The 26,165-nt window shown below is 45.4% G+C and overlaps 1 protein-coding gene across 2 annotated transcripts; it reads left to right on the plus strand.

Annotated features, from left to right (window-relative positions):
• The first annotated feature begins 1,844 nt into the window (after window positions 1-1,844).
• Window positions 1,845-24,623, plus strand: LOC309608114 (15 kDa protein B-like). 2 transcript variants are annotated; one of them, XM_082347509.1, is made up of 4 exons: window positions 1,845-13,574; window positions 14,267-14,371; window positions 15,655-15,759; window positions 16,388-24,623. In XM_082347509.1, exons 1-4 carry the CDS (start codon window positions 13,395-13,397, stop codon window positions 16,526-16,528), a joined length of 531 nt encoding a protein of 176 aa, XP_082203635.1. In that variant the 5' UTR covers window positions 1,845-13,394; the 3' UTR covers window positions 16,529-24,623. The 2 variants fall into 2 exon arrangements, with proteins under 2 accessions (XP_082203635.1, XP_082203634.1); XM_082347508.1 differs by having other exon boundaries at window positions 15,655-16,472.
• Window positions 24,624-26,165: the final 1,542 nt, after the last annotated feature.

Genomic DNA, 26,165 nt, shown 5'->3' on the forward strand with positions numbered 1-26,165 from the left:
TAAATCAGTTAACTAAAAGTAGTCAAATTTGTAAAAATAAAAAGTAGAATGGTGATTGCTCAGGGACTGGGAGGAGGAGGGAATGGGGAATTAGTATTCAATGGGTACAGGGTTTCAGGATGGGATGATGAAAAAGTTCTGGAGATTGGATGGTGGTGATGGTTGCACAACAATGTGAATGTACTTAGTGCCACTGAACGGTACACTTAAAAATGGCTAAAATGGTAAACTTTATGTTAGGTATATTTTACCACAATAAAAACTTAAAAAAAAAATCCAAGACCTGGGACTTCTCTGGTGGTCCAGTGGGTAAGACTCCACGCTCCCAATGCAGGGGATCTGGGTTCGATGCCTGGTCACGCAACTAGATCCCGCATGCTGCAACTAAGAGTTCTCATGCCGCAACTAAGAAGTCCACATGCCACAACTAAAGATCCCGCATGCCACAACAAAGATCCTGCATGCCTCAACGAAGACCTGGCACAGCCAAAAGTAAATAAATACTTTTAAAAAACGCAAGACCTTACAGATAATTTTTTTAAGGAAAAAGAAAAATTTACCAGCATCTTAGAAGAGCTCGTATCTGGAGGACCATCTTGGGGTCACCTGCTCAGAGGTGGAAGAATTGAGGATAAGACCACAAGTCTGAGGTCAAGGTGTCAGCAGGGTTAGTTTATTCTGAGGCCTTGCTTCTTGGTGTGTAGGTGGATGTCTTCTGCCCATGTCTTCACATGGTCTTCCTTCTGTGAATGTCTCTGTCCTAATCTCTTCTTATAAGGACACCAGTCATATTGGATTAGGGCCCACCCTCATGACCTCATGTTAACTTAATTACCTCTTTATAGACTCCATCTCCAAATAGTCACATTCTGAGGTACTTCAACATACGAATTTTGGGGGACACAATTCAGCCCGTAACATATGGTCTCAGTGACATGAGGGCAATTGGCATGAGAGGCATCAAAGACCAAGAGGTCCTGTGAGGGGACCTTGAATGCTGAGGCAATGGAATGAAGATGGGTCAGTGGAGGTGAGACAGCAGAAAGGATGTCTCTGGGTTAAGGGGTGCCCTCCTTATGCACATATTTCCTCACAGAGATGGGCAGAGTTGGGAGTTTGGGGAAATCTAAGACTCACTAGTACTGGGGAAGGGTAGGCCCTGTCACAAGGGGGCAGCAAATACCCCATTGCAACCAGGTCAGTTCACCCCTTTCTCATGACAACCCTCCTGTCAGAATTGGAATGACCTCAAAGACACACAGACATCCTCCCTCATTTTATCGATGTGGATCCATTTTACTGATGTGGAAACTAAGGCCTGGATTGGGGAGTGGACCACTCAAGTCTCCCAGCAAGTGGATAAAGAGTCCAGGCTGGGCCTGGGTCTCCTCCCTTCTAGTTCATTTATTCAATTAATATTTATTCAACACCCACTGCGCCCTATGTGCTGTTCTAGGCACTGTTGAATAAAACAGGCAAAGATCTCTGCCCGAATGGACATATGGACACCAAGGGGGGAAAACTGCGGTGGGGTGGGGATGGTGGTGTGCTGAATTGGGCGATTGGGATTGACATGTATACACTGATGTGTGTAAAATTGATGCCTAATAAGAACCTGCAGTATAAAACAACAAACAAACAAAACAACTAATACTAAACTTTCATTGGGTTATTTGTATGGAAATATATTAATATAAATGTTTCAGACATTACATGAAATTTCTAAAAATCTTATATTTGTATTTGTATGGAAATATGTATGGAAATATGTTAATATAAATGTTTCAGACATTATATGAAATTTCTAAAAATCTTGTATTTGTATGGGAAAAAAAAAAAAAGATCTCTGCCCTCATGAGGTTACAATCTAATGAGGCGAGATAGATATTAACACAATAAAAAATATACAGTGTATGAGATGGCAGAAACTGCTATGGTAAGAAGAAAATGAGGAGAAAGGAGGGTGGGAATATGAGAAAGAGGACTTTTACAATTTTATATCTTTTATATTGGGTGGTCACAGAAGCCTTCACTGAAAAGATACTATTTGAGCAAAGATCTGAAGGACATGAAGGAGCAAGCCAGGGGCATAGCTAGGGGAAGAGTGTTCTAGAAAGGGAGAATAGCAAATGCAAAGTCCCTGAGCCGAGACTGTCCCTGCCATGCCTGAAGGACAGCAAGGAGGCCAGAGTGGCTGAGGTAGAGTGAGCGTGGAAAAGAGCAGTAAATGGGGTCAGAGAAGTAATGGGTAGGGGTTGCAGATGGCGTAGGGTCTCTCAAAAAGTGTAATGAGGATTTGGGCTTTTCCTTGGATGACCTGGGGAACCATGGGAGGATTTGGAACAGAGGAGGGATAAATCTGATGTAAGTTTAAGGGTTCTACTGGCTGCCGTATTGATCGACTGTGGAAGGGAGTGGTGACTAGGAGGAAGGGCCCTTAACTGGGGTTGTGGATTCCCAGGACACTATTCTAGGCCCTAGAGAGGGGAGGGTGGAGACAGGAAAACTGCACCACTCAGCTCCTCCTTCAGGGTCTTTTTAAGGGGTCTGGAATATGGATACACACAGGAAACATGTGAGGGGGGCTTGAAAAAGAAATATACCACAGGGACAGCATTGGGGTGGGGTTTGTTGGACTTAGGCCATCCAAAGAGGCCAGATCACCTCTATAGAATAGGGTGGGGCGAGTGTGAACCCAGAGGGGGCAGAGAGCCTCATGGGGTTGGTAAGGAGTGAAGGCTTCCTGGGAGAAGAGAGGTGATCCGTAGACTCAGTGCAATTCCTGTCAAGTTCCCAATGTTTTGGTGTGTGGAAGTTGAGAAGCTGTTTCTCAAATTTATATGGAAAAGCAAAGGCCTAAGAAGTCTTAAAGAGGAGAAACAAAATGAGAAGCCCTGTTCCACCAGATGTGTAGTCCTGTTAGAAAGCTGAGTAGGGCTTCCCTGGTGGTGCAGTGGTTGAGAATCCGCCTGCCAGTGCAGGGGACATAGGTTCGAGCCCTGGTCTGGGAAGATCCCACATGCCGCAGAGCAACTAAGCCCATGCTCCACAACTACTGAGCCTGCACTCTAGAGCCCACAAGCCACAACTACTGAAGCCTGTGCGCCTAGAGCCCGTGCTCCTCAACAAGAGAAGCCACCGCAATGAGAAGCCCAAGCACTGCAATGAAGAGCAGCCCCCGCTCGCCACAACTAAAGAAAGCCCGTACCCAGAAATGACCCAACGCAGCCAAAAATAAATAAATAAATAAATTTCTTAAAAAAAAAAAAAGCTGAGTAATTGGAACAATGTAGGTATTTGCTCAAGAACACAACATTAGACCATCAGAGAACCCAGAAACAGAACCCACGTCTACTTAATGGACTCTAGAGGCGGTATTGCAAGCCAGTGAGGAAAGTGAATACATGATGCAGGTCAGTTGGTCATCCAGAGGAAAAAAATTAAATTGGAGTCTGTTATGGGTTGAATTGTATCCCCCCCCCCCACCAAAGCTATGTCGAAGTCCTAACCCCTAGGGATCTGTGAATGTGACCTTATTTGGAAATAGGGTCTTTGCAGATATAATCAAATTAAGATGAGATAATACTGGATTAGGGTGGGCCCTAATCCAATGACTGGTGTCCTTAACAGAAGAAATTCTGCCTCAAGATGGCCATATCAACTCATGCTTGAGTCTCTGACCTGCTGGCCTGTCCTACAAATTTTGGACTTGCCAAACCCCACAATCACCTGAGCCAATTCCTTAAAAATAACTCTGTCTATGTGTCTGTCTATCTATCAGCTATCTGTCTCCTATTGGTTCTGTTTTTCTGGAAAACCCTGACTGATAGAGAGCCTACTCCACACCATATTTCCAGTAGTATTTGAAGTCAGGAGAGAGGTCATCCTTGTGGGTTGGGGGAGAGAAGTGACTGGAAGTGGGGGACACAAGAAGAGCTTGTGGGATCTTATGAATATTCTGTCTGTTGATCAATCAGGATGCTAGTTATAGGAGTTTGTTTACTTACTCCTGTAAGCAGTAAATAAACCAAGCTGTACACTTCTCTTTTGCATATTTTTTGTATATATGTTACAGTTTAATAAAAAAATATGTTAACATAAGAAGATAATTCCAGGTATATTAAGGACCGAAATGAGAAAGACAAATATCCCTAACTTTTAAAAAGTAGATACAGGAGAATATCTTTACAAAGTTGACTAGGTAAGAATTTCTTAAACAAGCAATAGAAAGCACTAGCCGTGAAGGAAGATCAATAAATTAAATTTCACTTGAGTTAAGAACTTCTGGGGCTTCCCTGGTAGCACAGTGGTTGAGAATCTGCCTGCCAATGCAGCGGACCCGGGTTCGAGCCCTGGTTTGGGAAGATCCCACATGCCGCGGAGCAACTAGGCCCGTGAGCGACAACTACTGAGCCTGCGCATCTGGAGCCTGTGCTCCGCAACAAGAGAGGCCGCGACAGTGAGAGGCCCGCGCACCGCGATGAAGAGTGGCCCCCGCTTGCCACAACTAGAGAAAGCCCTCACACAGAAACGAAGACCCAACACAGCCATAAATAAATTAATTAATTAAAAAAAAAAAAAAAAGAACTTCTGTTGAGCAAAAGACATCATAAAACACAGGAACCAACTTAAGAGGCTTCACCTGCCAAATCTGAGACAATTTGAGCATCAAAATAAAATAAGGATAGTAAGAGATTATAACCCATCAAATAAAATAATACATGAATTTACACAGGTTTAAATAAATAATTGGGGGAGAGGACAAAAGCTCTTCTCTACAGTAGAAAGCCAACTACTTGATGTACAAGGAAGGAAGAAATTAGAAAACCACTATTCAGCAACCACGATATTAATAATTCAGGGAAAACCATCAATGGATGTAAAACTAATGGAGTTGAGAAGTAAAGTAACAGGATAATTACAAAGTCCCATAGTATCTCCCCACAGATACTTATTATTACAAAGGGAAAAATAGTAACTTTATATGGAGAACCTTGAAAGACCTCACCCTAACCTAAGGGATGAAATTTACTATCACCAGCAATGGGATAAACATACATCATGTACCTCCTGGTATGATACACTGAGAAGGACACAGCATCAAAAATTACCTTAATATAATAGTGAATAAACACTAGACAAACAAAAGCTGAGGGACGGTCCAAAAATGTTATGAAACACAATGATATACTGTTCTAGACTAAAGGACACTAGAGACCCAACAACTGAAAATAACACATGATATGGGATTTTCTTTTGCTCTAAAGGGCATTACTAACACAAATGATGAAATCTGAATAAGGTCTGTACGTCAGATAATGGTAGTGTATCAGTGTTAATTGCCTGATTTTGAGATCTGTTCAGTGGTTATGATTACATATAAGAGAATGTTCTTGTTTTTAGGAAACATACACTGAAGTATTTAGGCATAAAAAGGCATCATTCTGCCCCTACCCTTTACTCTCAAGTGTCTTGTGGGGAGGGGAGGGGAGAAGGGAGAATATGTGTGTGTGTGTATTTTATATATAATATAATATAACATATATATATATATATATATGAAAAAGAGAGAGAGAGAAGAAGGGAGGGAGTGAGAGAGAAAAGGAAAACAGGAGGATGCAAATGTGGTAAAATGTTAACATTTGGGGAATTTGAGTAAAGGATATGAAGGAATTCTTTGCACTACTTTTGCAACTTTTCTGTGTAAGTCCAAAATCATGGCAAAAGAAAAAAGTTAAAAGAAAAGCACGTAAAGAAAGTGGAAAGATAAAACCAAATTGGGAGAAGATATTTGTGAGACATAAGCAAGAAAAGTTTACCATCTAGAATATGTAAAAACTCTCAAGAGTTCTCAAGAAAGACAAACAACTCAATAGAAAAATGGCAACTTGTATGGCAACTTACAGAAACAGCCAAAAATGTACGGAAAGATGTCAAACCTCATCAGTAACCAGAAAAATGCAAACCCAAACCACAGTGAAAGTTCACTTTGTACTCATGGGATGAATGAGTATACATTAGTCAAAAATAAGTGTTGGTGAAGACGGAGCAACAGAAACTCCCATCCTCTGCAGATGGGATGTAAATTGGTGCCACCACTTTGGAAAACTGGCATTATTTAGTCGTGTTGACACTGTGAAGAAAGAATGTCACCTGCCAATTCAGTAAACAAAGGATGTTGTGGCCATAGAGCCATCAGCCACTGCAGCCCCCAACTGTGTGCCCTGAGGGGATTCAGGATGGAGAAAAACAGGATGCTGGCCCTGGATAATTAAGGTGCCTATCAAAGGAATGATTTCAATAAGCCCAGACTTTTGCATCTTCCCATATGTAGAGAAGCCCTGAAATCATTAACTTGAGATGTGTTTTTGTGACTAGCAGTAATCCTTGGATGTCCTACTGCATGTTTTTTCCTCAGCAAAAATTCCTATGTATTCTGGCTTCTCTTTGGAACAGTCCCTCAGAACTGAGAGGCTGTATCCCAGGCGTAAGTCCTCAGTAAGTCTGCTGAATAAAACATAATTCTCAGCTTTTAGGTTGTGCTTTTTTTTCTTTCAGTCGGCAACTCTATATGTCCTTTGTGTTCCAGCAATTCCATTGCTGGCTGTCTGTATAGCCTGGAAAGACTCCTGCCCACAAACACCAGGAGGCATGTCCAGAAAGAAGGGTCATAGCCACCCAAACAGGAAACATGGAGCTCTCTCCCGCTGGCACCTTTCTGGGATGCGAATCTAGAATCACTGCATTACAGGTGGGGAAACTGAGGCATGGAGAGGGGAAAGAGGCTGCCCCAAACACCATGTAGCCTCTCAGGGAAGGTCAGAGGAGAGGTCTGGTGTGGCCGGGGAAGGGAGTTGGGGAGAAGAGTAAAGGGGAAGAGGGGAACTCACCTGGTCTCAGACCTGGTCAGCTAGAGGCCAGAGCCAGAAGAATTCCACTGTATCCCTTCCATCTCAGCTAACATCCATGTTCCTGGAGCTTGGGGAGGGAACTCTGGGGTGGCCCCCGCTCCTTTGGTTCAGAAAGAGGCTCCTATGGGAGCAGCAAAGAAGCAGCTGCTCCTCCCTCCAGAGGGTCCTGGGCCCTCCAGGAACCCTTGGAGCATTGCTTACTCTCTCCCTAGAAAAGGCTCCAACAAGACAGGTTCACAAATATGAAGAAGGTTAGGGATCTCTGAGGCCCATTCACAAAACCAGCACCCCTCCCTAGCTCCCAAGTCACTTGGCCAGCAGATGGCACCAAGGCCACAGGGTTGTGACAGCATGGCTGCGATCCTGGGGGTCATTGGCTGCACAAAAGCCCAGCAGATTTGAAATTATGGGTCTTTTTTTTTTTTTTTTTTTGCTCAGAACCAGGTTTAATTCTTGGGGGAAGGGGGCCCTCCTGTCCCAGTGTCTGTGAGCGGAAAGAGCAACGGGGGATTTATTCCTCCCCTGCCTAGGACAGACACCCTCATTCAGGCCTTGATAGGGAGGGCCTCCAGGGTAAATGGTGCCTTCGAGATTTCCCAAATACACCCTCCTGATTGCATGGTGCCAGGAAGTGAGCAGTAGCACAGCCATATGTGGCAGAACTTTGAGACGTTCTGGCCTTTACGGTGAAAGCCTGGAGGCTGGGTAGCACCCCTAGTTGGGGGTGGGGTGGTGACAAACCTGATGGGTCAGGGCTGAGGTCAGCTTGTGGGAATTTCCGAGGCCAGGGTCTTCCCAGCTGAGGTCTCTGTGTCTGTGGGTAGTGTGGGCAACTTGTGTCCACACTGCTGGTTCTAGAACATCAGGTGTGTGTCCCCAGGGGACCAATGTGGCCACAGCCGCTTTCTCCACACCCTCCTTGACTTGCACAGGCCACTTGGGCAAAGGGCTAAGGGTTTCTAAAATCTGTGCCCCCCCCCTCCTGACCACCCCATTACAGCAAGGAGGAAGCCGAGGCCCAAGAAGGGCAGAGCTTGCCCAAAGGCCCACCCGGCTTCTTTCTTCATCATTCTCCAGACCTTGTGAAAGCTTTTTGTTCCAACCGTCTTTTCAAGGAGGTGTGGGAGCCGTGGGGTCATTCAGGAGAAGTCAAGGGCCCCAGATGCCTGGGGTGCTGGCTGAGCAGGTAATTGCAGAGTGGAAATGCTCACCTGAATGGAATCTCTTGCCTCCTGCAAGACATTTCCCTGGAGTGTCCACTTCCTGCTCCTGCACCCCCCAGCCACCCTCCGGAGCCTCACCCACACCCTGCTCCAACCTCAGGCCCCAGGGTCGAGTCACAGGCTGGGTGGAGAAACCTCCTGCTGGACACCTGGAATCCTGCCCTCACCTTCTGCAGCTCAGCTCCCAGCAGCCGGGGGACCAGACACAGCCCCCACGCTGAAGGCAGAGCAGCACGGTGGATGACGCTACCTTGGGCTGGAATCCCAGAACCTCCACTTACCAGCTCTGGGTCGGGGCCCAGTTCGTAACATCCCAGTGCCTGAGTCTCCTCATCTGCAAAATCAGGTCTCCCGGTCAGAGCCTGGAGGGGTAAGAGCTCTGTGCTTCCTAATGGTCTCAGCTGCATCTCTGAGCCATCACTGCCCTAAATAAAAGCCACCACACCTGAGCTTCCTCCACCCACATTAGCTTTAATCCTCTCACCATGCTTACAAGGTAAGAATTGTTATCTCTGATTTACAGATGAGGTACACAGAATCCCAGAGAGACTGGCCAAGAACCAGTGGGGAAGTGGCAGCGGTGGGATTTGAACCCAGGTCTGTGGAACCCTGAAGCTGAGGCAGGGCTCACACAGCTGTATTCTGAAGATGCTCTGGGTCAATTATCAAGCACAAGTTATTGAAGGATTTTTATGTGGCTATAACAGAGTTTGACCTTTGGAACTCATACTCTGTAAGGTCCACCTGTCAAAAAAAAAAAAAAAAAATCCCACCAGAGCTCCCAACCCAAGTTCCTGGGCCTGATTACTGCCATCCAACCTCAAACCTTTGGACATGTCATAGAGTCTTATGGTTTGATGAGATTATAAAGGCTACATAGTCTGTCCCCACACCTCTCTATTGGATGCCTGAACCCTACATTTGTTGCAACATCATGTTGCAAGTAACAGAAAAGCCCATTCAAACTAGCTTAAATAGTAACATCCAGAGGCCCTCCACCTTCAGGCAAGGTGTGACCCAGAAGCTCAGTGATGTCATAAGGATCTGTTTTTCTCTCTTTCCTCTCTGCCTTCTGTGGTGCTGATCTCATCCTAAGAGGCCCACCTCACATCCTAAGATGTTTTCTTTGTCACATCTAGCCATGCTTCCTTGTTTATTTCCAAGAGGAAGGAAAGTGCCTAGTATTCCCACCAAAAGTTCTGAGATGTATTCTAAGTGGACCAGCTTCATCAATCACCAATGGTGGTGGAGAGATGGAAGGCATTGCTTGACTTAGACCAAGTCGAGTTTTCCTCTCCCAGAGCCATGCAGATCCTCAAAGGGGAATTGGGGCCTCATTGGAAGGGAGAAGGGGTAGGGCAAATGGATGCTGGAGAAGCCAGGCATCAAATGGTCCCTATAGTCTCCTACAATTTCCCTGCCAAGTGATCTTCTAGACTCAGTTCAGTGTCTCCCAGGCCACCTCTGCCATGCTGGACTCCAGCTATTATCAAGAGACCTTTCTTGGTTTTGTTTGTTTGTTTTGTTTTGTTTTTGTTTTGTTTTGTTTTGAGAACTTTCTTGTTGACATGCCTCCCCCTGGGAAGAACAATCGGGTCCTCTTGTTCGTGGCAGCCTCTCGGAGACAGAGCAGGGAATCAAGGTCTCCTTGTCAGTCCTCTCCTCCAGGGAAAGCTTCCCAGTTTCCCATCATTCTACACAGGACTCAGCTGTGTAACTTGGACACATTTCCTAACTTTTCAAGGCCTCATTTTCCTCATCTATCAATGCTGGGGACAACCTGAGCTTCTCAAACTGATGGGGAGCCATGTGATGGGGGTCTACAAAGTCCCTGAAAAACTACTTTACACATCTAAAGCCTTGATTTTACTGGAGGCTTTTTTTCTTCCAATGGAAATCTAAAACATTTTAATGTTAAAACAGTGTGTACAACTCAACAATATAAGGACAAATAACCCAATTAAAAATTGTTCAAAGGACTTGAATAGACATTTCTCCAAAGAAGATATACAAATGGACCATAAGCACATGGAAAGATACTCAACATCACTAGCTCTTAGGGAAATACAAATCAAAACCACAATGAAATATCACTTCATACCCACTAGGATGGCTATAATAAAAAAGAGAGACAATAAAAATCATTAAGATGTGGAATACCACAGATTGCTGGTGGGAATGTAAAACGGTACAGGCTCTTTGGAAAATACTTTGGCAATTCCTCACAAAATTTAAAACATAGAGTTACCATATGACCCAGAAATTCCATTCCTAGGTATAAGCCCAAGGTAACTGAAGATATATGTCCACATAAAAACTTGTATGTGAATATTCATAGTGGTATGATTCATAATAGCAAAAACGTGAAAACAACCCAAATGTCTATCAACTGATGAATGGATAAACAAATGTGATATATCCATATGATGAAATCTTATTCAGTCATAAAAAGGAATTAATCCACAACATGGATGAACATGAAGACATCATGCTAAGTGAACAAAACCAGACACCAAAGACCACATATTGCATGATTCCATTTATATGAATATCCAGAATAGCAGACCCATAAAGACAGAAAGTAGATTATTGGTTGCCAGGGGCAAAGGGGAGGGGAAAATGGGGAGTGACTGCTAATTGGCACAAGGTTTATTTTGGGGATGATGAAAATGTTGCGAATTGTACACTTTGAAAGGGTAAATTTTATGATATGTGAATTTTATCTCAATAAAAAGAGTGCCATTGAACTTAAAAAAATAGTTGCAGATGTGGAATAAAATGTAGACTCCATGTGGGTATTTAAAAAATATTTTTGCTGTTTTTGTAAAACAAAGTTGTTTATTGTAATTTTTTTTTCAAATAATAAAGAAAAGTTGAAAGAAGGAATCAAAATCCTTTGCCAGCTCCATACAGAGAAAAACTGTATGGATATTTATTATTCATTATATTCATTATTAATATTTTAGTGAACATCCTTTCAGGCACCTTGCTAGTGATACTGTTATGGATATTGATCAGTGTACAATTTTCTGTACAAGGAACCCAACCTTACACTGCGGGCTGCATTGGTGAGTTTTCTTTGGTCTGTGCAAGCCCTCTCTCTGCTTTTTTTTTTTTTTTTCCAATCTCATTTCCTGCCCTCTCAACCATCATTCATTCTTACCTGTGCCTTGTGGGTGTTATGTTTGTCAGTTTGAAGGATGTATTCTGATGTATTCTCCATACATATATACGGAGAGGGAGAGATTGAGAGAGAGAGAGAGAGAGAGAGAGAGAGAGAGAGAGAGTTATTACACATCTCATTCTGTTTCTTTCCTTTGTTACCAAGCACCATGTGTTTAAGATTGATCCATCTGGTTGCTCTGTCACAGGACTTCTCAACCTCAGCACTAGTGACATTTGGGGCTGGACCACTCTTCCTTGTTGGGGCTGTCCTGTGCATTGTAGGGTGATTATCAGCATCCAGTGGCCTTTATCCACTAGATGTCAGTTGCGCCCTCTCCCCAGTTGTGACAATCAAAACTGTCTCCAGACATTGACAATTGTCCCTGGGGGGGTCAAGGGGCAAAGTCACCCCAGTGGAGAACCACTGCTTAACTGCTGCATAGAATTCTACAGTGAGCACCCACCATCCTTCCTTATTCACACTTCCTGTGATGGACACAAGACCAGCTGCAGCAGAACCCTCATTCTTCAGCTAAGAACCTGTGATGAACATAATCACCCACCAATAACTGGATCTGTATTCCAATAAGTAGTAGCAGTATTCCATGGGTGGACATAGCACAACTGCTCTAACAATCTGCTCTTAAAGCACATTTATTTATTTATTTATTTTTATTTTTTGCTGGGTTGGGTCTTCGTTGCTGCGTGCAGGCTTTCTCTAGTTGCAGAGAGCGGGGGCTACTCTTTGTTGCGGTGCACAGGCTTCTCACTGCGGTGGCTTCTCTTGTTGCAGAACATGGGCTCTACGCGTGCAGGCTTCAGTAGTTGTGGCTTGTGGGCTCTAGAGCACAGGCTCAGTAGTTGTGGCCCATAGGCTTAGTTGCTCCGCAGCATGTGGAATCTTCCCAGACCAGGGCTCGAACCCGTGTCCCCTGCATTGGCAGGCAGATTCTTAACCACTGCGCCACCAGGTAAATCCCTTGAAGCACATTTAGATTTTTTCTAATTTTTCACCATTATATGCCACGGCTGCATGGATTTTATGATGAGACTTGGGCCTTTGAAGACCTGTTGGGCCTGCCGAGGACTGTTCTGTGATCTGCCTTCTCTCCTCACTTCTGGCTCTGACCTTCTCAGCTCTACCCTTAGCTTTTGGGGGAAGTCATGATCTGCTCTGTGCCTTGGTTTCCCCACTGGTGGGCTTCAGTGGAAACACCCGATAGTTGCTCTCCTCCTCCCCACTTTCTGAGTCTCCTGCAGAACAGAAGCCCCGCAGCCAAGGAAGGGCTGGGAAGTTAACATGCAGACCCCAGTAACTGAGGGAGCCAAGGAAAATGGGAGCCCTCGGAGGAAGGGGAGGCCCTTGCTCTTCCTCTTGTGAGCTGCTGCCTGGGGTTGGTCGTGTCAGCAGGCAGGAATCCCTGCCCTGATCCTGTTGGGGACAGCCTCCCTGCTTTGCCAGCAGGGAATGGCCTGGGGGAAGTGGACAGCGAGGCTTTCCCTGGAGAAGTTGCTGCCATCACATCCATGAGGGGCTGTGAGCCATGCATTGTCAGATCTTATGATTTTTTCAAAGTCAGGCATCCAGAGTTTTAAGGGTTGACAATCAGTATTTTAAAATGTATGTAACACGGTAGGTGTCAGCCTGAGTGCAGCCTCAGATTGGACTGTCTCCTTGTGCTCTCAGCTGAGGAACTGTCACATAGAGAGTTCATGGATCCCAGACAGTTGTTTCAGAATCAAACCAGAACAGCCGGGCAGAGACGGCACAGAGTCCTGGACTATCAGAGGTGGCCTCCTCTTGGACAGGTAGGGACACTGAGGCCAGAGTGAAGGGACTTGCCCAGCATCACGCATGTCTCCTGCCCCCAGCTCAGGGCTGCCTCATTCCTAGGTCCTGACTACAACCCAATCCTACTTGCCTCTTAGTCACTGGTATTTTGGAACATTGGCTAATACTGGGTGCCTAGTGAAGGAAAGGAGAGGCCCCTTTCAGGAAGGCCCCAACCCTGCATGTCGTCAGCAGCCCTTGCGCAAGGCTGCCCGAGTAGCACCTAAAAGGGGCTGCAAGTGGCAGTGGATCAAAGAAGGGACAATGGCAGGGGCTTGGAGGGCATTGGTGCTGGTGGCAGGCTTGGCAGCAGCGGCCTGTGTGGCCCAGTGCAGTCTGAGCTATGAAGAGAGAGTCACCCAGGCCCTGCGGTTCTTCAACCAGGAGCGAAAAGGACAGCGACTCTTTGGCCTGCTGGAAGCCATCCCACCACCGCCTAGCTTGGTGAGTGTTGGGGGCTCAGGCCCAGGAAGCGGGTAACACTCTGCCTTATAGCAGCCTGTGAGGACAGCAGGCAGGAGAGAATGCCCTGCACAGGCACGAAGTGCTTGGTTGACATTAGCTGCTGTTGTTATTATAATGTTTCTCCCCTCAGAAGGTAAGACAAAGACCGTAATTTCTCTCGGGCCTGACAGCTGGCTAGCTGGTCAATTCTGGGCTTTGCCCAAGGATGAAATGTGGGGTCTCGGAGTCCAGCCTTCACTCAGGCCCTGGGCTTGTAGGAGTAAGCAGGGCTGTTTCAAAGGACAGACAGGAGCTGAACTGGTCTCACCAGCACCTCATCAGGGCCTTCCAGTGCCCCCTTCCCACCCCATTATCTCTCTCCTGGCAGCTGAGCATGTGAGGCAAGTATTCTAGTTCCTTTGTCACAGAAGAGGAAACTGAGGGGCAAAGATGGGAAGTGACCCCTCAAGGTGGTACAGCCATGAGGTGTTAGCCTCAGCTAGTTTCCAGAAGCCCTGCACACCTTAAATCTCTGCTCAGGCCACTTGAAGAGGCTGCCTCCTTTAGGTGGAAAGTGCAGACCTCAGCTAAGCCCCTTCCAACTTGGAACTGTGAACTCTCTCCTCCCTGCCTTTGTTCCCTCCTCTGTAAAAGGGAGATAGATGATCATGAGTCTTCTCTTGATTTTTTAGAACTCCAACACAACGATCCCGCTCAACTTCAGGATTAAAGAGACGGTGTGCGTTTTGCTCTGGCACCGCCGACAGCCCCGAGAATGTCCCTTCAGGCCGGGCGGGGTGAGTCTCCCATCCCCTGGCTCCCTGCCCCCGTGAGCAAGAGAAGGACCTCCCCTCTCTCCCTTCTCCTGGAGGCTGTATTTGCCTCCACCCAGCTCACCTCGCCAGGTGAGGTTTGACTATGGAAGCCATTTTTTTTTAAAAATTTTTTTTATTTATTTATTTTTGTCTGCGATGGGTCTTCGTCGGTGCGCGCTGGCTTGCGGGGGCTACTCTTCACTGCAGTGCGCGGGCTTCTCATTGCGGTGGCTTCTCTTGTGGTGGAGCACGGGCTCTAGGCGCGCGGGCTTCAGTAGTTGTGGCACATGGGCCCAGTTGCATCCGTGGCATGTGGGATCTTCCCGGACCAGGGCTCGAACCAGTGTGCCCTGCAGTGGCAGGCGGATTCTTAACCACTGCGCCACCAGGGAAGCCCGGAAGGCATTTTAAAAATTGGGTTTTTCCTTATTGGTTTTTCTTACTACATGTAAATTATCAATCCTTATTAGAAAAACAATACATGCTAAAGAAATGACTAAATATTAAAAGAGAAAGAAGGGGACCGTAATGCACCTAGTGATAACTGTTTTTCTAAAATTAGGAAAATAATATTTTATTATAGCAAATTAACAAAATGTGGAGAAGCAAACTACAAACAAACAAAAAAAAAACCTCCCTGCAACCCCACTACCCAGGAGGAGACAACATTAACCGTTGGTGTATCATCTTCTGTATCTTTTTTATGTACACACGCGTGTTTTTTTTTTTTTTAAATATTTATTTATTTATTTATTTGGCTGTGTTGGATCTTCGTTTCTGTGCGAGGGCTTTTTCCAGTTGCGGCAAGCGGGAGCCACTCTTCATCGCGGTGCACGGGCCTCTCACCATTGCGGTCCCTCCTGTTGCAGAGCACAGGCTCCAGACGTGCAGGCTCAGTAGCTGTGGCTCACGGGCCCAGTTGCTCCGCGGCATGTGGGATCTTCCCAGACCAGGGCTCGAACCCGTGTCCCCTGCATTGGCAGGCAGATTCTCAACCACTGCGCCACCAGGGAAGCCCCACACGCGTGTTTTAAACAAATATAGCTTCCTCTGAGGCTAATTTATGGAGGCCTTTTCCCGTTTAATATAACTTGCATGAAAGTCCTTAATTTTACTGGGCGTTCACGGAGCCCGCCCGGGTCCCCCCAGCGATCACTGCTCCCGCCTGGCTCTGGGGGGAGGGTTAGGGAGGGCGCCGGCTTCGGGAGCCGGGGTACCTGGGCGAGGACGCCGGCCACTGCGCCCCTGTGCTCACTGACCCGCAGGAGGAGCGGAACTGCACGGGCATCTTCTCCATGCTGCAGCACATCCGTCTTCTGTTCCTCAACTGCCCCGGGGACCTGGACCACGAGCGCGAGCTCAAGCCGGAGGTGAGCCCCTGCGCCCGCACTGGCCCCAGTCTGTTTCCGCCGCGGGCGGCGCTCTGCCCGGTGACCGCCGATGACAGAGGGGCCCTCACCCGGGCCACTGACTTCGGCGCGTGGGGCCTCAGTTTCCTCCTCTGGAAACCGGGCCGATCGAGCCCTTCTAAACGCAAGTCGTCGGGAGGGGAAAGGCTTGTGGAGTGCGAGGCGCGGTTGGACCTTGATGACTGCTAGTCGTTTGGCAGGAGGGGAGGGGAGGAGAGACTGGTGGTCGAGGCTAAGGGGCGTTCTGGGGGTGAGAGGGAGCTCAGACTTCTCAGGACACTGGCTCTGCTCTGGGCCCTGAGCTCTGGGAACCCTTCTCCACATCCCACATTTGGAAAAACTGAAGCCGGAGGTGCAGCCTCTTAGTAAGTGAGTGGAATAGCCAGAGTGGAAGTGAGCTGCAGAGTTCAGGCCTTCCCAGGCCCTCTGGGCTCCGAGGGGAAGGGCCTCACTGGGGACCACCTCCAGCCCCATCACCAACGTCACTGCCGGTGCCTCACACTCATCCCCACCTGGAGAGAGGGGCCACAGGCAGGACAGGAAAGGGGGCCAATCAATGAGGGTGATCACGTCTGCATCACTTCTGTAGGTCCGCCGGGTGAGGCGTTCTGCTGGGTCCCCTGGAGCGGACACTCCAGGAACTGAGAGCTCCCAACTGCCACCTGCAGTCAGGGACCTGTACGAGAAAGCCAAGTACGACATCATCACCAACATACTGAGGAATTTCTAGGGCTGCAGAAGGGAAGGGATGCCCTGCAACCCCACCACAACCTCTTACTCCCACCCATTCTCTTCCTCTGCTGCCCTCAGCCCTCCCTTTCCTGCAGTCTGAGCCCACCCATCCTCCTCTGCATTTGCATGCCTGCTTCCCTCTGTCTGGAATTCCTGCCCATCCTGTGTCTGTAGATCCTGCTCATCTCTTAAGGCACAGCTCCGAAGTCACCTCCTCCAGGAAGCCTCTCTGCTCTTCCCTGGGCAGCAGAAGTGTCCTTCCCTCATCTGTGCCTTCATGATCCTCAAACCACGCTGGCATTACCTGCTGTGTCCCAGGCTACGTAGCACTGTATTTACTCACAGCTGAGCCCTCCTCAGCCAGCTGCAGGTGGCTGGGGAATGACTATCTCAGCAAAGTGCTCCTGAATCCTGGGAGGGCAGTTCCTTCTGTGCAGGACCTTGAGCGCCCCTGTTCCCTGCCCAGTCACTGTGACAACTAAATGTCCCTTCATATATCCAGGTACCTCCAAGAGGGGGTCAGTCCACTCTCTGGTGAGAGCCACAGGAGAGAAACTCAATAAAACGTTTCTAAAATAAATGATTACGTGAATGTGAATGAATAGGGTGTTAGAGCTGGGCCAGCTGGACTTGGGGTGAGGAGACAAATGAGACAGGTCCTGGGGGTGATTCCACTGTGCATCATGGGAACACAGACTCCCTGAGGTCAGGGCAGGGACAATGAAGAGAAACACGGGTTGGGGGGGCATCCGAGGGCTGCCCTGGAAGCTCAGGAAGGCAGAGTAATCTGCCCCCAGCCTCCTCAACCACCGTTCATTCCTTTATGCTACCTTTATGCTTCCTTCTTTATCTAAGCTCCAGCCAGAACCTCTCCCTGAACCCCAGACTTGCATTTCAGATTGCCTCCTGGATGTCTCCCCATGGATGTCCAAGGTGTGCCACACACTCAGTATCTTCCCTCCAAACCACCCTTCCTACAGCCCACCCCAGCCCAGCTGATGGCAGCCTCCATCCAAGCACCTGAGCATCTGGCTCTCCGCTGTCTTTCACAGCCACATCTGGTCCACCAGCAAACCTTGGCCTTGGTTGCTGCTGCATCCAGCCCTGAGAACAGGGCCTGACACACTGTAGCTGCTCAGTAAATACTTGTTGAATGGATGAATGCCCTTTTCTTCTCACTAGTAGGCTCCTTTTTCAAGAGTCTTTGCTACAGAAATATCTGTGGGAAACTCTCATTTGAGGGGACATGGTGTAGAGCCCCTTGGGGAAATGGGTTTTTTAGTAATTATCCCAGGAAAGCCAAGGACTCCTCTCCATTAATGATAATAATAGTCATGATTTATGAATGCCACTTCCCATACAGTGAATGGGAATACACTTGCAGGTCTCAGAACTGCGTTGCAAGCTGCATGCATCACCTGCAACTTTTAGTGAGAAAACTAAGCCTCAAGGAAATTGGTTAACTTGCCCATAGTCCACACTCCAACTCCCTTGCCACCTAAATCTCAGGTAGCCCCACTGGTGGGCAAGAGTGGGTGGGGGATGCTGCAGGGAGCGACCCTGGGGTGGGACATGGGCAGGTTTGGGCTGAGCAGGATAAACTAGACCCCAGACCCTCTCCCCATGGTGGGACAATGATGTTCAGCTGGAGAAGGCCACGTCTAGCTCCTGCAGAGAGCAGAAGGCAGCAGCACAGAAGGCAGCAGCACCGCAGGCACACCACCACATATCACTCCCTTGCCTGACCCCCACCCCAAAAGAGTACTTCCAGGCCTCATCCAGGTCTTCTGGGGGGTCCTGGACACTAATGGGCTGAGCAACTTCTCCCAGGAAGCTCAAGGCTCATTTATGGTGGTCAATGCCACATTACACAAGGCCCATCATGCTGTACCCCGCAAGAGAGGCAGGCCTATAGGATCAGCCACAAGGCTCTGCTGGGGCCACTCTGCTGTATTCTCATAGCCCAGACACTATCAGGCCCTGAGATAGTATCAAGGCTCCAAATACAGCTCAGCCTCTTGGCCTTGGCAGCTTCTGAAAGTCTTCAGGCCCACAGAAGCAAGACTGAGAAGGAAAAATTCACTGGGGGTTGGGGGTGGGAACATGATGGGTGAACAGACCTCTAGGGCAACATCTAAATGGCTGCAGGAATCAAATTTCATTCCTCATACATACAGGTACAATGTGAGTTTTATTTTTAAAAGAAAAAATGACTTCACAGTCATTTTATGGCCTATTTTACAACCAGCTTATTCTCACTTAACCTGTCAGCTAACACACTTCAGTCACTATCAACTCACCCCATGTTTTTTTCTGTCTAATTCTCCATTGGGTGGTTAGACCTCCATTTATTTAAGTCACTCCTGCTGTCGAAGTTGTTTCCATTTTGTTTTGCTTTGAAATTGTTGTAAACAATGCTGAGATGAAAATAAGTTCCTAGAATGGAAATGGCATCAAATTGTATGACCATATTAAGAATTTAGGGGCTTCCCTGGTGGTGCAGTGGTTAAGAATCCGCCTGCCAATGCAGGGGACATGGGTTCAAGCCCTGGTCCGGGAAGATCCCACATGCCGCGGAGCAACTAAGCCCGTGCACCACAACGACTGAGTCTGTGCTCTAGAGCCTGCGAGCCACAACTACTGAGCCCGTGTGCCACAACTACTGAAGCCCATGAGCCTAGAGCCCATGCTCTGCAACAACAGAAGCCACCGCAATGAGAAGCCCAAGCACTGCAACGAAGAGTAGCCCCCGCTCGCCACAACTAGAGAAAGCCCGTGTGCAGCAATGAAGACCCAAGGCAGCCAAAAATAAATAAATAAATAAATTAATTAATTAAAAAAAAAAGAATTTAACGTATTGCTAAATTACTATCTAGAATTATAGACAGTAGTTTAGCAATATTGCTCTTCTGGCAGTTTTATTTATGCTGCTGGGAAATAGGGAATTGCCTGAGTACCCAATAGGGGAATGGTTAAGTAATTTGTATTATATTCACTGGATTGAATATTGTATAGGCTTTAAGATAAATTTGAAGACAATGTTATATCAAAGAAAATGCTTGTGTTAGACTGCAGAAAGCCTGATTAAAGAAAACAGGGACAGAAGGCAAAAAGAGCTCAAGTTACATGAAAGGGGACAGCCATAGATACAGGAGTGACAGAATTTAAGAGCTTATGACTACTTACAACTCCACAGAGAATATGAAAACCTGGAGGAAATGAATGCTTTCTTAGCTAAACATGATTTATCGACATTGACTCAGGACCTGAAGGGGAATATGTGAAAAGGCCAATTTTCTCAGAAGAGTCTGGAGAGGTGATTAGAGTTCCAGGACCAGATGGTCCACAGCTGAGATTTATCTAGTCTTTAGAGTGGGGCTTCTCAATGTACATAACAGTCATCTGAGGAGTCTCATTAAACTATAGACTCCAGCCCAGTAGGCCTGGCGGGGGCCCCAGGAATCTGTTTTTGTAACTACCTTCCAGGGGGTGCTGACGCTGCTGACCCATGAACCGCACTTGCAGTACGGAGGCTTCAAAGGACATATAATTCCAAAGTTATTTAAACTTTGTTAATAGTTTATATAAAATACACATAAAATTATATATCTATGTATAAGTTATTTAATTCAAAATCAAGGAAAAAGATGGAAAGCTCCTCAATTCATTTTCTTTGTCTCATAATACACTTAACAGTAGAACCTAGGACTTCCCTGGCGGTGCAGTGGTTAAGAATCCACCTGCCAATGCAGGGGACTCGGGTTTGAGCCCTGGTCTGGGAAGATCCCACATGCCGTGGAGCAACTAAGCCCATGCACCACAACTACTGAGCCTGCGCTCTAGAGCCAGTGAGCCACAACTACTGAGCCTGTGTGCCACAACTACTGAAGCCCGCACACCTAGAGCCCACGCTCCGCAACAAGAGAAGCCACTGCAATGAGAAGCCCGCGCACCTTAATGAAAACCCAATGCCTCCAATAAATAGATAAATAAATAAATAAATATATTTTAAAAAAATAGTAGAACCTAAAGATAGTATAGGGGGTGTGGCCAAGATGGTAGCCTAGGAAGACCCTGAGCTCACCTCCTCCCACAGGCGCACCAAAACTACAACCATTTATAGAACAGCTATCTATGAGAATGTCCTGAAGACCAGCAGAAAATATTTTCCACAACTAAAGATACAAAGAAGGAACCACAATGAGATGGGGAGGAGGGGTGGAGATGTGATATAAGTCAAGACCCACACCCTCGGATAGGCAACAAACAAACAGGAGGATAATCACCACTGCAAAGTTTCTCCCCAAGAAGCAAGGGGTCTAAGCCCCACATCAGGCTCCTGAGCCTAGGGGTCCTGCACCAGAAAGGTGAGCCCCCAAAACATCTGGCTTTGAAGGCCAGCAGGGCTTGCATTCAGAAGAGCTGGGGGGCTGTAGGAAACAGACTCTGTTCTTAAAGGGCATGTGCAAAATCTCACATGATCCAGTGTAGAGGCAGTAATTCGAAAGGAGCCTGAGTCAGACCTACTTGCTACTTGCTCATCATTTTTTTTTTGGCCATGCCACACAGCTTGCAGGGATTTAGTTCCCCAACCAGGGATCAAACCCAGGCCCTCGGCAGTGAAAGCATGGAATCCTAACCACTGGACCACCAGGGAATTCCCACTTGCTTATCTTAGAAAGTCTCCTGGAGAGGCAGGAGGCAACTGGGACTCCCCCTGGGGACATAGATGCTGGCTGGAACCATTTTGGGGAGCTCATTCTACCATGAGAACACTGGTGCTGGCAAGTACCATTTTGGAGTCCTCCCTCTAGTTTACTAGTGCCAGGGCTAACCTGCCCACCAGTAGGCTGGGACCAGCCCCAGTCAGCACCAGTGCAGCCAGCCACACCAGGACCTGGCCTTGTCCACCAAAGATTGGTAGCCACCACACAAGGCAAGGTCTGGCAGCCAGTGGGGGTAGGGGCCAGCCTGACCTACCAGCACGCCCACAGTAGTCGGGTCAACCACAACAGAACAGCCCACATAGGGGGCATCCCTAGAGTATACAGCTCTGGTGACCAGAGGGAAGTGTGTTACTGGGCCCCTTAGGATGTCTCCTACACAAGGCCACTTCTTCAAGATCAAAAACAAAACCAACCTACCTAATACATAGAAATAAATACAAAGAATTAGGCAAAATGAGGAGACAGAGGAATATATTCCAAATGAAGGAACTAGACAAAACACCAGAAGAAAAACACAGTGAAGAAGAGTTCAAGGTAATGATCATAAAGATGCAGAATGTACTCGGGAGAAGAATGGATGAACACAGTGAGAAGTTTAGTAAAGAGTTAGAAAATATAGAGAAGAACCGAAAAGAGCTGAAGGATATAATAACTGAAATAAAAAATACACTAGAAGGAATCAACAGTAAATTAGATGTTACAGAGGAATGAATCAGTTAACTGGAAGACAGAGTAGTGGAAATCACCCAAGCCAAACCGAAAAAAGAAAAAAAGATTAAAAAAAATGAGGATAGTTTAAGAGACTTCTGGGACAACATCAAGCATACTAACATTTGCATTATAGGGGTCCTGGAAGGAGAAAAGAGAAAGGGGCAGAGAACTTATTTGAAGAAATAATAGCTGAAAACTTCCCTAACCTGGGGGAAAAAAAAGACATCCAAGTCAAGGAAGCACAGAGAGTCCCAAACAAGATGAACCCAAAGAGGTCCACACCAAGCACATTATAATTAAAATTGCACAAATTGAAGATAGAGAATCTTAAAAGCAGCAAGGGAAAAGCAACTAGTTACCTACAAGGGAACTCCCATATGACTATGAGCTGACATTTCAGCAGAAACTTTGCAGGCCAGAGGTAGTGGCATGATATATTCAAAGCAATGAAAGGAAAAAAACCTACAACCACTCTACTCAACAAGGCTATCATTCACATTTGAGAGATACAGAGTTTCACAGAGAAGCAAAAGCCAAAAGAATTCAGCACCACTAAATAGGCTTTACAAGAAATGTTAAAAGGACTTTGCTAAATGGAAAAGACCACAGCTAGAAATATGAAAATTAGGAAAGGAAAAATCTTATTGGTAAAGGCAAACATACAGTAAAGGTAGTAGATCCCACTCATAAAGCTAGTAGGAAGTCTAAAAGACAAAAGTAGTAAAATCATCTATATGTGCAATGAATAGTTAAGGAATACACAAAAATATGTAAAATATGATGTCAAAAACATTAATGTGTGGGGTGGGTAGTAAGAATTGCATTTTTAGGTTGTTAGAATGCATTTGAACTTAAGAGATCATCAACTTAAAATAGCTATACATATAAAAAATAACCACATATACATATAAAATAACCACATATAAAAAATAACCATATATATATAAAATAACCATATATATGTTGTTACATATGAACCTCATGGTAACCACAAACCAAAATTTATAATAAATACACACACACAAAAAGAGAAAGGAATCCAAACATAACCCTAAAGACAGTCATCTAATCACAAGGGAAGAGAGCAAAAGAAGAAGAAAGGAAACAAAAAGAACTACAAAAACAACCAGAAAACAGTGAACAAATTGCAGTAAGTACATACCTATCAATAATTACTTTATATGGCATGTATGGCCTTCAATAAATAAATGCAAATGATGTAATTGAAAAAAATTACTATAAATGTAAATGGACTAAATGCTCCAATCAAAAGACAAAGAGTGGCTAAATGGATACAAAAACAAAACCCATATATATGCTGCCTACAAGAGACTCATTTCAGATTTAAAGACACACATAGACTGAAATTTAGAGGACAGAAAAAGGTATTTTATGCAAATGGAAATCAAAAAGAAAGCCTGGGTAGCAATACTTATATCAGACAAAATAGACTTTAAAACAAAGACTGTAACAAGAGATAAAGGACATTATATAATGATAAAGAAATTGATCCAACAAGAAGATATAACAATTATAAATATATATGCACTCAATCAAGGAGCACCTAAATACATAAAGCAAATATTAACATAAAGGGTGAAATTGACATTAACACAATAATAGTAGGGAACTTTAATACCCCATTTACATCAATGGACAGATCATCCAGATGGGAAATCAATAAGGAAATACTGGCCTTAAATGACACAATAGATCAGGTGAACTTGATAGACATATATAGACTATTCCACCAAAAGCAGCAGAATACACATTCTTTTCAAGTGCACATGGAACACTCTCCAGGACAGATCACATGCAAGGCCACAAAACAAGTCTAAATAAATTTAAGAAGATTCAAATCATATCAAGCATCTTTCCCGATCACAACAGTATGAGACTAGAAATAACTACAAGAAAAAAACTGCAAAAAACACAAAAACGTTGAGGTTAACCAATATGCTATTAAACAACCAATGGGTCACTGAAGAAATCAAAGAGGAAATCAAAAAAAGTACCTGGAGACAAATGAAAATGGAAACACATGATCTACAATCTATGGGATGCAGCAAAAGAAGTTCTAAGAGGGAAGTTTAACAGCAATACAAGCCCACTTCAGGAAACAAGAAAAATCTCAAATAAACAATCTAACCTTACACCTAAAGGAACTATAAAAAGAACAAACAAAACCCAAAGTTAGTAGAAGGAAAGATATAATAAATATCAGACCAGAAATAAATGAAATAGAGACTGAAAAAAAAACAACAGAAAAGACCAATGAAACTAAGAGCTGGTTCTTTGAAAAGATAAGCAAAATTGATAAACCTTTAGCCAGACTCATCAAGAGAAGGCCTAGGGCTTCCCTGGCGGCGCAGTGGTTGAGAATCCGCCTGCCAATGCAGGGGACACGGGTTCGAGCCCTGGTCTGGGAAGATCCCACATGCCGCGGAGCAACTGGGCCCGTGAGCCACAACTGCTGAGCCTGCGCGTCTGGAGCCTGTGCTCCGCAACAAGAGAGGCCGCGACAGTGAGAGGCCCGCGCACCGCGATGAAGAGTGGCCCCCGCTTGCCGCAACTAGAGAAAGCCCTCGCGCAGAAACGAAGACCCAACACAGCCAAAAAATTAAAAATAATTAATTAATTAAAAAAAAAAAAAAAAGAGAAGGCCTAGATAAATAAAATCAGAAATGAAAGAGGCAAAGTTACAACCGACACCACAGAAATACAAAGGATTATAAGAGATCACTATGAACAATTATATGCCAATAAAATGGATAACATAGAAGAAATGGATAAATTCTTAGAAATGTACACTCTCCTAAGACTGAGGAAGAAATAGAAATATAGGGACTTCCCTGGCCCTGGTGGTCCAGTGGTAAAGAATCTGCCTTACAACACAGGGGACACGGGTTCGATCCCTGGTCAGGGAACTAAGATCACACATGCCGCAGGGCAACTAAGCACGCACACCACAACTACTTGCACCTCAACTAGAGCCTGCGTGCTGCAAACTACAGAGCCCACATGTTCTGGAGCCCGCGCGCCACAACTAGAGAGAGAAAACCCACACACCACAACGAGAAGCCCGCGCACCACAACAAAGATCCCGCATGCCTCAACGAAGATCCCATGTGCCGCAACTAAGACCTGACACAGCCAAATAAAATAAATAAATAATAAAATAAATCTTTTAAAAAAAAGAAATAGAAATATGAATGGACCAATTATCAGTAGTGAAATTGAATAATAAGAATAAAAAAAAACCTCTCAACAAACAAAAGTCCAAGACCAGATGGCTTCATAGGTGAATTCTACAAAACATTAAAAAAAAAAATTTGGCTGCACTATGCAGCATGCATGATCTTAGTTCCCCAACCAGGGGTCAAACCTGGGCCCCGGCAGTGAAAGCGCCAAGTCCTAACCACTGGACCACCAGGGAATTCCCTACAAAACATTTAAAGAAGAGTTAACACCTGTTCTTCTCAAACTATTCCAAAAAATTAAAGAATGCTTCTGAACTCATTCTAAAAAGACTGATGCCAAAACCAAACAAAGACATCACAAAAAAAGAAAATTACAGGCCAATATCACTGAGGAACATTGATGCGAAAATCCTGAACAAAATATTAGCAAACAGAATCCAACAATAAAATATCATACATCATGATCAAGTGGGACATATCCCAGGGATTCAAAGATGATTCAATATCAACAAATCAATCAATGTGATAGACAACATTAATGAACTGAAGAAAAAAATCATATGATCATCTCAATAGATGCAGAAAAAGCTTTTGACAAGTTCAACATCCATTTATGATTTAAAAAAACTCTCAGGCGTTTGGGATTAGTAGATGCAAACTATTATATATAGGGTAGATAAACAACAAGATCCTACTGTATAGCACAGGGAACTGTAATTAATATCCTGTGATAAACCATAATGGAAAAGAATATATATGTGTATAACTGAACTGCTTTGCTGTACAGCATAAATTAACACAACACTGTAAATCAACTGTACTTCAATAAAATAAAAAAGAAAAAAAGAAAAAAACTCTCAACAAAGTGTGTATAGAGGGAATATACCTCAACATAATAAAGGCTGTATATGACAAACCTACAGGCAACATCATATTCAATGTTGAAAGTCTGAAAACATTTCCTCCAAGATCAGGAACAAGACAAGGATGCCCACTC

Source organism: Balaenoptera borealis, assembly GCF_965194805.1.
Source record: "Balaenoptera borealis genome assembly, chromosome: 12".
In the NCBI taxonomy this organism is placed as follows: domain Eukaryota; kingdom Metazoa; phylum Chordata; class Mammalia; order Artiodactyla; family Balaenopteridae; genus Balaenoptera; species Balaenoptera borealis.